Source organism: Podarcis filfolensis (genome assembly GCF_964270895.1).
Source record: "Podarcis filfolensis genome assembly, chromosome: 14".
Classification (NCBI taxonomy): Eukaryota; Metazoa; Chordata; class Lepidosauria; order Squamata; family Lacertidae; genus Podarcis; species Podarcis filfolensis.
Window position 1 is genome coordinate 4,220,955 of NC_139616.1, and position 12,538 is coordinate 4,233,492.

The 12,538-nt window shown below is 40.5% G+C and overlaps 1 protein-coding gene across 6 annotated transcripts in view; it reads right to left on the bottom strand.

Annotated features, from left to right (window-relative positions):
• VPS13C (vacuolar protein sorting 13 homolog C) overlaps positions 1–12,538 on the bottom strand; it is a 109,031-nt gene that overhangs the window by 38,316 nt on the left and 58,177 nt on the right. For all 6 annotated transcript variants that reach the window (XM_083586055.1, XM_083586054.1, XM_083586053.1 and 3 more), the window contains 12 exons: positions 12,186–12,342; positions 10,135–10,251; positions 9,428–9,531; positions 8,441–8,608; positions 7,701–8,005; positions 6,025–6,169; positions 5,220–5,376; positions 4,905–5,029; positions 3,446–3,615; positions 2,729–2,967; positions 1,154–1,383; positions 575–667 (listed from right to left, as the gene is read on the bottom strand). In XM_083586055.1, coding sequence (XP_083442181.1) covers positions 575–667; positions 1,154–1,383; positions 2,729–2,967; positions 3,446–3,615; positions 4,905–5,029; positions 5,220–5,376; positions 6,025–6,169; positions 7,701–8,005; positions 8,441–8,608; positions 9,428–9,531; positions 10,135–10,251; positions 12,186–12,342 — 2,010 coding nt within the window. The remainder of the gene's footprint in view (positions 1–574; positions 668–1,153; positions 1,384–2,728; positions 2,968–3,445; positions 3,616–4,904; positions 5,030–5,219; positions 5,377–6,024; positions 6,170–7,700; positions 8,006–8,440; positions 8,609–9,427; positions 9,532–10,134; positions 10,252–12,185; positions 12,343–12,538) is intronic.

A 12,538-nucleotide genomic window follows, 5' to 3' on the forward strand; every position in this document is an offset into this window, starting at 1 on the left:
ATAATTTATTATTTATACCCATCTGGCTGGGTTTCCCCAGCCGCTCTGGGCGGCTTCCAACAGAATATTAAAATACAATAGTCTATTAAGCATTAAAAGCTTCCCTAAACAGGGCTGCCTTCAGATGCCTTCTAAAAGTCTGGTAGTTGTTTTTCTCTTTGACATCTGGTGGGAGGGCGTTCCACAGGGCGGGTGCCACTACCAAGAAGGCCCTCTGCCTGGTTCCCTGTAACTTGGCTTCTTGCAGCGAGGGAACTGCCAGAACTGCCAGCATACAATAATTATAATAAAAATTACAGTAACAGATAAAATAGAGGATCAGAATAGCAAAACATATGGTCTAAGTTCAGTAACCAAGTTCAGTGGAAAGGCTGGCGTCTAAAACAAATAATAAAGGGACCATTCCATATTACTGAAGGAAGGGTGTTGTAAAGTGCAAGGGTGGCGTCAGAAAAAGGCACACTTCAGAGTCACCACGAAACAGCAGTCTCTAAGGTGACATGTATTTTAAAACCAGTGCTAGGCCTTTCTGGAAATACAGGGGGGAACTGTCATTACAAAACCATTTACTAACCTTTACAATAAATTCTTCTACTATCACTGTCACACTCTGCATTTCTGAAGTACGCATCACAGCTTCCATAGTCAGACAGCAAGGTTGTACAATCTTAGAGAATACAAGCATACTGTTAGAAATGCCCTCAAACTTAAAACATGAAAGTTATTTGATTTCATTCTAATTAAGATAAATATTAATGCTTTGCTGAAGTATCCTATTTTGCAATAAGGGGGAGGGAGTACTGAGAGGAAATCAGTAACTAAAAAGTATACTCTCCCACAAGGAGAATAGGAACTGGGTAATAAAGCGACAATGCATTAGTATAAGCACAACTGTGGTGAACAGGGAGCAATAAGGAGCAAGCATGTTTACTGAATGGAACTAAATGCCAGCGAAACCATACGTAAAGGTCTCAGCCATCCAGAAGGTTATTCCCAGATAATATAGCACTATATTCAATTGTGTAGAACCACCTTTTTCATTCCAGAACCAGCCAGTTGCAGAAATGCAATGCCTCAGAAGTGCTACACGGCTTGTGAGTGAAAGGAGTTATTCTCTCCAGCTATAAAAGATAAACTACAGCACAGAACTTACTGTTGTAATATTCTTCTCTTCTTTCTTTCGGAGGAAAGGGCAGGCCAGCACTTTCAAGTCATGCACTTGAGCATTCATACATCGATCAAGAGGGCTAGTTGACAAACTGAAATCACATTGGAACGAAGCTACTAAGGCAGGAGCATCGGCCTTTGTTAAGTTGGCAACAAACACAATTTCTGGTTCTATGATCCGTGTCAATACTGTCATGTTGGGCTGCGGTGATCCATCTAGAAAAGTTTAAAATTTAGTTCAGTCTTGATTTAGCAGCCAGTCACCACAACAGAATGAAAAATATACCTCCATGGCACCACCATAAAATACAATTTTTACAATAGAGTAGTTCAGAAAATTTGCCCTAGTAGTTGCATCCAGGATGCATAAATGTGACTGTACTGTTGGCAATATTGTGCTCCTTGCTACTAATAACTGTTTCAAATTTTACTTCACAATTTAAACATCCGGACAAGTCATTTTTCTCTGATTTCATAATAGAAAAGTCTAGTGTTTCTGCTGTATGTGACATATGCATTTTCTGTTGATAGGGGATCCACTTATATAGGTATACCGATGCAGGAAAGCATAACAGAAATACTTGCATGATTCACCCATCTACTTTTCTAAAAGATGTCTGATTATTTTGGTTAGGTTGAACTAAACCAAGCACTGATTCACTACCCAAAGGAAAAAAAATGCCAGCAATGTTATCTCCAAACAATGGAAAACAAAATAAATGGTTTGTTCACTGCAGTGCTCATAAAAGATACCTAAGACCAAATGACATTTGGTGGTGAACAGGGACACAGTTGACAAGGAACTCTTTTTTGCTTGCTTGCCTCAGAAAGATAGGAATATACTTTTCTAAATTTAAACTAAATATAATGGGTGGATAAAAGGCAAAGGTAAAGGACCCCTGGACAGTTAAGTCCAGTCAAACTTGACTATGGGGTGTGGTGCTCATCTCACTTCAGGCCAAGGGAGCTGGCGTTTTGTCCACAGACAGCTTTCCAGGTCATGTGGCCAGTAGGACTAAACCACTTCTGGGGCAACAGGACACCATGATGTAAACAAGAGCACATGGAAACACCGTTTCCCTTCCCGCCGCAGTGGTATCTATTTAGCTACTCACATTGGTATGCTTACAAGCTGCTAGGTTGGCAGGAGCCGGGACAAAGCAACGGAAGCTCACCCCGCTGCATGGGTGCAAACCACCGACCTTCCAGTCAGCAAGTCCAAGAGTCTCAGCGGTTTAGACCACAGCGCCACCCGCTCCATATTGGGTAGGATACAAAAGCTGTGGGAGCAGAAGACTGCCCAGACAAAGCTATTCCTCTCCACTATAGCCCACTGAAAATAACCCTGTCACACAAACTGTTTAGTTGCCCAGAAACATTGTTGAAAAGTGCCAATATTTCAGATTAGCTTTTACTACCTTAATACACATTCACACCCTGTTTAAAATTTTAACTGACATCAGTGGGCTTAAGCATGCTCAACTCTGCACGAGTATTCATTGTTTTGGTTTTATTGTTTCAGATGTGGAACTATGTCAACTGAGAGAGTTCTTTTGCTGACCTTTATCTGGTTTAGGTTTGCCATGAGTGGTATATTTTAACTGAATCTGGGTAGATCCTTCCATCGACGCTGTTGGCATTGATTTAACAAAGAAATCTGCTACCGTCAATAGAAACTCCACACTGGCACACAAATACAGTTTGTCCAAGACAGATATGATTTCACTCCCATTTTTATCTTGCTTGTAGTTGAGGTCAATCATGACACTATTATCTGTGCCATCTTTCTTATCTATCATTCTGAAAAATAAACAAATAATAAAGCCAGAAAACAAGCTGAAGAACTGCTTTCCTGAAAGGATTTATAGTTTAGTAGGCTTCCTTGGGAGAAAGGGCAGGGTATGAATTCAACCAATAATAGTATTTTTCATCCAATTGCAACAAAAGATGATGCTACTTATAACGTGACTGCATTGTAACTGAAGCCAATTGTCAGTTTTCAGCATTTTCCTAGTTTGAATACAGCTTTCTTTGTTCACCCAGGGCCACCTAGCCCAGTCATTAGCCAAAAGGAACACTACACTAAAGGGATTTTTCTTTCTCCACCCACCCACCAACATTCCCAGAGAGAACTCAGCTACCACTTCCCTTCCCTTGCATCTTGGCTCTTAAATAAGCTATAAAGCCTAAAGCAGAGTTTGCACTTTATTTCATGTGCAACACCAAGTTACTTACTACAGGAGCTCTAGAAATATTAATAATGACATCAGAGTCTAACCTTGAGGTTGCTTTCTGAATCCCTTCTCTGAGATCATCCAATGTACATGTTTTCAACTTAGTATTAATATCCATAGAACCATTTGAAAATATCTGTCCTGATGATGTCATAAGATGCAGTCTGAGTTCTCCAAGACACAAGCTGTTATCGTGAAGTGAAAGCTGAGATTTCTACAATACATATAAATAACCAAGGTAAAAGAATTATATGCAGAACCTAGAAGACTGAAAGTGCATACTTTTACAATCTACTTGAGGACAGAAGCACATGAGGACACAATTGTTATTAATGCTTTAATAATTTACATGTTCGCAAAGGAGAAAAAAATCTATATGAAGATTTTAATATTTCAAAGCTTGCCACAAATGGAGGACACTAAAATGAGATAGGCAAACTAGATTCAGTGTGCTGGGTATATCATTCCCTCTACTGCTGATATTCAGGATGAGTAGTGTAGCCAAAACACCACCACCTGCTCACAAGAGAAGTATCATCAGGCTTGGTGGAGCCCAGAGGCTTGCAGAAGTACAAAAATGGTGGGGGGAACACAAAAGAAGGCCAACTTCCCCCCTTCCCCAAAGGCTAACAAATTGTGCATGCTTACAACATATGCCTGCTTCACCCAGGTATAATGTGATGAAAAAGAGGGGTCAGAACCAGGGTTTCTGTGGCAGACTTTGTAAAGCCATTATGCAAGATCTTAGCTGAGAGTGCTGGGAGAAGGACTCAAAGTGAAGAATGATGTTATGGGGAGGTAAAGAAACAGTCCAAGGGCTCGTCTAGACTTCCTTTTGCGCTGCACTTTCCAGGCATAGATCTTCACTTTAAAGCTCAGTGTTCGAGCAGTTTTGTTCTTTGTTGTGGTGCTTTCCCCAGGAAAACTCATGTTTTACAGCTGAATCGGGGCAAACTGCAATCCACAGAAACCTCAATTGCCATTTGCTCCAATTTAGCAGCAAAATGTGGGTATTCCCAGGAGCAGCAGGGCCAAAAAAGAACCACTTGGACACAGAGATTTAAAGTCTGAACCTGTGCCTAGAAACACAGCACAAAAGGAAGTCTGGATGAGCCTACAGAGGCTGAGGATGGAGGAGACAGGAGCAAGAAGTGTCATTGAAAGCAGAAATGCAGCAGAGGAAAGGGGCGGACAAATGAGTGAAATTAAGAGACAATGAAGAAGAGAGGAGAACAATCTGTGAACCTGAGCAGGGAATGGAGCTGGAGAGGAGCAGAACTGACAGGTGACAAATGGAAGGGAAAGTGGGCAGAGAGGAAGGAGGAGGACACTGTGGGAAGAGAAGAGGCATCAAAACATGGGATTGTATTTAACACTGAGCTCATTAATTATGGCAGACAATATGTTAACTTATAACGTTCTTTTTCTTTAAATGGTAAGATTTTATTCTTAATTCATATTTACTCCAAAGGAAATTATTTTTCATGTTGAGGTGAAACAAACCTGCTCAACATCAGAATTGTAGAGAACAATGGAAAGCGATTCAAAATTGAATTCAAACTTAAGGGTCACACTCTCCTTAGGCTGTGTTTCATGAAGATCTCCTTCTCCCAAAGTGATGAGACTACCTGAAACATTTTAGAGATAAAAAGTAACACTTGAATCTGCAGCATCTTGAAGATCAATGCACATCTACTGTGCTAAGATTTAAAAATTAGCTGCCAACTCTTCTTTGATCCCATAAACAAAATACCTTGCTTAAGACCAAATACAGTATCTTATCATAATTACTATATACAAGTTAGCTCAACTTATCACCTTCATGGAGATCAGCATCAGTTGGGCTTTTGCTTTGTTTGAGCATCTGAGCTTCTGGTAATGTTGACTGTATAACCCTGCTAGGCGCAGCAGCTTCACCAAGATTTTCCAGCAAAATTTTCATGAGCAGGGTCAAATCATCTTGGCTGAGAGAGATCTGTAAATAAATCAAACCATTTTCCCCCTCAAGAAAGCCATTTTTAAAAAGCTTTGTATTTAAAAAATACCTTGCAACTCCCATTTTCAATCAACACCTGTCTTGGACTCAGGATTGCACTGTAGTTTCTTGAAGTTGAGCATTACACTCTCCAACTGTCAGGTAACAGAATTGGGGGACTTTACTCATGCATAGTGCCCCCACAGCCTATTATAATAAAAAATGCAAGCAGTCCTTGCTCTCCGTAATGTTAGTCACATGAACAATGTTATGAAAGTAAAAACCAATATAATATCCAGTAGAAAATCCTGGAATCCCAGCAACCATGAAAATTCTGTTTGGTTGAATCAGTTATCACCTACTTCATATTGTAAATATTTGCCCATGCAAAAACATGTCAAAGAACAGTCAGGAATACTTCTATGTTTAGCAAACAGTATTATGTCAAACAACCTTCACTGTTAAGTAGAGATAAACCTAGCTACCAGAACAAATTATTGGGCTCAATAAACTCTTTTCATGGCAAAAGCAGCAAGTGATTAGGGCAATAACTATTAAGCCCCGAGTTATAATTATTATCTCAAAATATTTGCAACAGGTTTATCTCCATCTAGAACATGGAATTATCAAGACTTCCCATGGCCTTACCTGCATGGGCTTCAAGTCTCCTTTAACTGTAATCCCTGGGATCTGTAGGTACCAAGCTGCTGCTAAATTCCTCTGGACTGACAACAACAGATTTACTGGCTGCAAAATTTCAATATCTGGCTGAGAACCACTGCCTATTGTGGTCCTACAAAACAAGGGTTGAAACATTAGGGCACACAAGATATCTGCAGTCTCTCCATCCATTGCTGAAACAGAACACATGGATTATTTGGTCAGCTCTATGAACTATCACCTTGTGTGCTAAAAGCAGCCCTTGTCCGGTGACTGTCTCTAGTCAAGAACAAGAACCACCTGGCCATCTGTCAGGGTTTCTTTAGTTGTGATTCCTGCATTGCAGGGGGTTGGACTAGAAGACAGTTGGATTCCCTTCCAATTTTACAATTATTAGAAATGAAGATTCCATTATACTGAATGAAGCCTTCGCCCCATCAAGTGTAGTACCATATACTCTTGACTGGCAGCAATTATCCAAGTTTAACTCAGGCAGTATTTCCCCAGCTCTGAAACAACACTTCAAATGGAGAAGCCAGAATGGTTGGGGAACCTGTAGTGCTCCAGAGTATACTGGAATACAACACTCCTTCATCCCTGACCATTAGAAGAGACTAATGGAAGTTGGAGTCTATTAAGTATCTGGAAAGCCACATGTTCCCAACTCTTGATGGGAATATATCTCCACAGTGGAGCATCTGTTTCCTCTTCAAGGTCTGTTAATGTGCAACTGTGCCAGCTTTACGTTATGGAGAAACCATGCATCTACAGGTTTATGAAACAAGTCGTATCACTTGCATCAAATATCACGCACACTTAAATCAAATTTCTCTCTCTCTCTCTCTCTAATGTTAAAGTCACACCAGGAAGTTTTCAGCAAAACCACAGTCCAATTAACCACCACAGTTAATTACTTCCGTTGGAGGGTGGTTTGTCTGACCAGCTGGGTGATGCTCAACCTGCTTTGGGTTGGGTTGCCCTCCTCCTGTAGGGACAGGCTGTGGCTCAGATGGCCTTGGCGGTAAAGAATGCCTTTTAGCAGTTTGACTGACCTATCAACTATGACCCTATCTGGACAAAGATAGCCTTGTGGTATGTTATCCATGCTCTAGTAATTGTACTATTGTATTATTGTAATGCATTACACTTGGGGCTGTACTTGAAAAACTCTGTGGATACTACAGTTGGTCCAGAACGATGGTCAGATTAAGGAAGATAGATAAATATTATGCGAGTGATTTGTCATCTCCGATGGCTTCCAATCCATTTTCAGGCCCAATTTAAAGGGTTACTTTTTATCTTTAAAACCCTAAATGTAGCAATCTTCACTTCTGACCCATCCCCTTGTCAGAGTGAGCAAACACTGCTCTTCAGTCACCTTGAGCTGCAACCTTCTTTAGGTAAGGGGATGAAGGAAGCTCTACCTCTTACAGCACAGTAGTGACATTCCCCAGTTCTACACATCCACAACAGCTGACTCACTGCCCAAGATCCCTACTGACTTTATCCTTGAAAACTTTATCATATGGAAATATTTTCTCATTAGATGTATTGTCAACTCACAGCCCACCAGGAGAAACTATTGTTGGCATTTACATAATTGATACCCTATGATCAAGAATTCATCTTGAGTTAAATAGGGGGCAGGGGCAGAATATTCATACCTTGATATCTTTAAATGTGTTAGTTGTATATCCATTTTGTCAATCACTGGAGGATTAGAAGACTCTTCTCCAGGAACCAGGCTAAATTCATTCTCAACTCTGATTAAGCCAAGATCTGCTACCAATACATTCTGAGAGATGGATGACTGAGGAATTACTATAACTGGAGCTTTGAGATTGATGTCCATTGAAAGTCGGAAGCTCTTTTTAGCAAAATCCTTCACACTCAAAGCAGCCATTTCAGCAGCTTGAACTGTGGCAGCACTCAGGGCATCTTTTGCAGTTTGGAAGTGATTTAGGAAGTTCTGTGAAAAGGTATAATTATGCAGCACAATAGCTAGTTTATAATGCTAACAGCAACCGAATAAACAAAGATAAGAATAGACACATCAACTCAGGATGTGGACAGCACAACCAATAGGGTGTTGCAAACAGAACTGTGGTGAAAATTGTTGAAAGTAATAACCTGTTCCCTATTTTCTTTTCTTTTTTTATGGCCAAGGATTAATGTGACTTGAATCAAAACAGCAAGTCTGAATTCAGACTCCAGATCTTGTCACAGTCATGACATCATCATCATCACTATGATCCAATGGAAAAAGCAGGACTAGGAACAACTATCATGCTGGGATACAAAAGAATGGTGCAAATTCTGCACACCTGGGAGTTCGTTTCAGAAGTGTCTTTAAAAAATACTTTAAAATTAAAATGCAATAATGAAAAATAAGTTCATCTCTTACCAGTAGTGACATGAAGAATTTATGCAGATAAACGATTTGAATGCAGCCCACTTTCAGTGACATTTTACCATCTACCTTGGACATATCTGTATAGGCTTCTTCTTCTGTAGCATCTGGATAAAGTGACATTGCAAACCGAAAGACTTCATCTCCCACTATTGAGACAGTCTGTAAAGATAATATTCATTCAGCACAATCATGTTCTTGTATATTTCTATAGGAACATTTTACACCTTTCTCAGTGTTTATTTTTCAAGATTTTTCCCCATCCAATTAGCACAACAGCTACATTTTTTAAAAACATGCATTTATCCCCTATGGAGTTTCAAGCAGCATTATGAAAGATAAATAGCAAGTCCCTAAATCCATGGGTATAATAAGGACTCTGTCTGATTAAGCCAAATTTATTAATGTACCTCTTTTCTCTGCACTTGCTGCATTCAAACTGTGTTCACAACAGATACAATAATGTTTACTACATTATTTATAATGTACACCACACATGGATTTTTGAATGAAAGCAATCATAGGCATATTACAACTATTTGAGACCATTTATACCTTTTGTTTAGCCAGAGAAAGAATCAAGCACCAGATTTAAAAATTAGCATACAGTAGAGGATATATTCCTAGTTTAAGCAAGGTATGTCATGCTAAAAGCACAGTTTTGTCACTAAAGTTCACATTTTAAAGCAAACTGTGCTGCTCTTCAGTTTGTCAGAGATTGGAGAAAACTCCCATCATCTTCTGTCTCTTCCAGCTCAATGCTTTGCATCCTCACCACCCAGCAAAAGAAGTATTCCATACTGCCTCAAAATGCATACCCTTTCGACTTTTTCGGCCCTCATTCCATTTACCAGCACAGTTTCTAAAACTGGCAGGCATAAGGCAAGACCAAGTCTGAAAATCTGTTCCTATCAATTTTCTTGAACCTTCCTGTGAAGCACACATGGCTCCCAGCTTAACAACCTCACTTCTCATATTCACCTTTTTATGAACTGTATTAGGATCCACGTTTGTTATTATGAAGTCACGAAGCCTGGCAAACATTTCTGTCTGTTTCGTCATTGTAAAAACGGAGGCTTCCATACCTGGCAGAAAAAACCAACAAAGGAAAATGTTCAGCTTTCAATTCAAAACAGTAGTGTGATAAAATAGGATTTCTTAAAGAGTGGTTAGTTATTCATATCAGTATTATGGAATAACTAAATCCTATGGCAGTGATATAGCGGTGTGGATCTGCTCCAAGGCTGGATAGGAAGATGATGGAGGCCACTCTGCACTTGCTACAGAAAACCATGATCTAAATACATCCAAGAAAGAGAGTCCAGAGCTTGCTTCCATGCTATGGGCACAAGAACCTAATAAGAGCTCTGATGGACCTGGCCAATGGCCCATCTTGTTCTCACAGTGGCCAATCAGATGCCTGTGGGAAACCTTCCAATAGGACCTGTGCACAACAGCACTCCTGCCCCCTCCCTTTGGCTTCCAGCAACTGGTATTCAGAAGCATATATATATATTGAACTCAACAGGTTAAAAAAACACCTATTAAGCAAACTGTTAGTTGCCCTACATTTAATTAAGGATATATTTCTATGATTCACACACATCTTCATATGCCCAAAATGGATAATATTTTACAAAAAATTAATAAAATGTCTATGCAATTTCAAATTACAGAAATTCATTTACCTTGTATTCGGATATCAGCAATGTCACCTTTCTGATCACAGACTAAAATGTTGAAGGCACTCAATTTGGCAGTGAGCTTCAGGTCAAACCCACCATCGTGGGTCACAAGAGCAGAAACTGCACCACAGAAAGAAACATTAAACAACAACTATTAAACAATAGTTTTCCAGTTCGGATGTTAATGGGAAACTGGTTTTAAGGAATACCTCCCTGTATATGAACTGACCTGGACTGTGCAATAATCATCTGAGGCCCTTCTTTATGTATCCCCTACATGAGAGGTCTGGAGGGTGGGAATACAAGAATGGGCCTTTTCAGCAGTGGCTCCTCATTTGTGAAATGCTCTCCCTATGGAGCATGGGCAGGCAAACTAAGGCCCAGGGGCCGGATCCGGCCCAATTGCCTTCTAAATCCAGCCCACGGATGGTCCAGGAATCAGTGTGTTTTTACATGAGTAAAATGTGTCCTTTTCTTTAAAATGCATCTCTGGGTTATTTGTGGGGCATAGGAATTCGTTCTTTTTTTTTTCTTCTCCCCAAAATATAGTCCGGCCCCCCACGTGGTCTGAGGGACAGTGGACCGGCCCCCTGCTGAAAAAGTTTGCTGACCCCAGCTATGGAGGCTTGACTGGCACCATCATTATTTATCTTTAGGCAACAGGCAACTTTTCCCTATCACCAGGCCTTTGGCGTTTAACTATCTCTGTCCTTTTAGAAGCGGGTGGGGTGTTTTTAATGCATTTCTTTTCCCCTTTGGTTGTAATGCATCAATATGGGGTGTTGGGTTAGCTGGCTGTATGTCAATTTGGGTTGCTCTGGGCAAGATAAGGCAACTAATAAATCTAATAAATAATAATAATAAGATCAGGATAGAAGTACCAAAGGTAAATGTAAAGGTAAGTGCTAAGTGTAAATTGAGGAAGGTAACAGCAAGCACACAGGTTGCTTCATCAAGGTGTTAGTTATGTATGAACTAGCTGAATCAGTGTTGGCTAAAGCATTGTTGTTGGCACTACACATAAGGCAACAAACAGGATTCCCAAAGGATGCGCCAAGGGGCAATCTGGGGCTGGCAAGCCATTTTCATGGGAGAAGTGACGGGCAGTATTTGGCATGCTTAACCAGGGCCGTCTTTAGCATATGCGGCGCCGGGGTGCAAAGATCTGCCCAGTGCCCCCAAATTACCATATTTCTCCGTGTAATAGATGAGGTCGTCCTATACACAGGTAGTGGGGGGGGGCTGCGCATTGCCAGCCATCTGGTTGGGGGGCACACAACTCTCTTCATGCTGCTGCGGGAGGAGAGCAATCCCCGCAGAGGCTTGGCGGGGGGAGCTACGTGCCCGCCAACCATCTGGCGCCTACCAGAATTTGGCGTCGGGGTACCCAGCACCCCTTGCACCCCCAGGTAAAAATGGCCCTGTGCTTTAACCCTTTTCATCACTGCTTCCCTCCTACAACCCCAATTTTGAACCATTCTCCACCTACACAACGTTATCAATGAAGTCTCAGGAGCCACAGCAAGGTGAAAATTATTTATTTATTAAATGTCTATACCACCCCTCATCTGAAGATCAGAGGTCTGTTTACAATATAAAAACACAAAAACATGTAACATAGTAACGAACAAAAACAATGAACTCCTCCATACACAGTTTAAAAGGCCATAGATTGTTTAATTAACCAAAGGTCCAGAAAAAGAGGAATGTTTGTGCCTGGCACTTAAAGATATGTAATGAAGGTGCCATGTGAGCCTCCCTGGCATAAAAGTAGCCAAGGGGAACAGCTGCAGAGGAAGAGGTCTGCCTGCTGTTTCCCTCTCCCTACAATCTCTCACACACTTAGCTTTCTTCCTCATGCAATGCTCTGGCATGTTCTTTTGGTCTCCTTCATAGCATTAATGCCCATTTTTACTCTTCTTTTGTCCCCTCATATTATGTCTTATGCTAAATCAAATAAAGCACTTGGCAAAATGTAAAGTAGATATAAATTAACACACCACTACCATCCTTGGTTATCAAGAAGGATATAGTGATATCCTATATCACAATACCTGGTTTTGCAAGAACAGTTTTGGGCTCCTCTGAAAGCAGCTTTCGATCAGTTCTCTTATCAGCAGGTGTAAGTTCACTTGTGGCATATGTGAAAAAATTCATGATTGACAGCAAGGCTTCAGTGTGTAGCAACATGTCCAATGAAGAGAAGGAGACCTAAGAAAGAGAAGATATGTCACAGAGGATCACAGGCATCTTGCCTTAGAGCAAGACCTTGGATGTCTGATTATTTTTTAAAAAACTGCCCTTTAGCTTATGTATAATCAATTGAACTCATGCCATTTTAATTTGTATATTGTGATTATGTTGTCATTTGTTTATTACTTTGTTAAGAACATAAGAACAGCCTTGC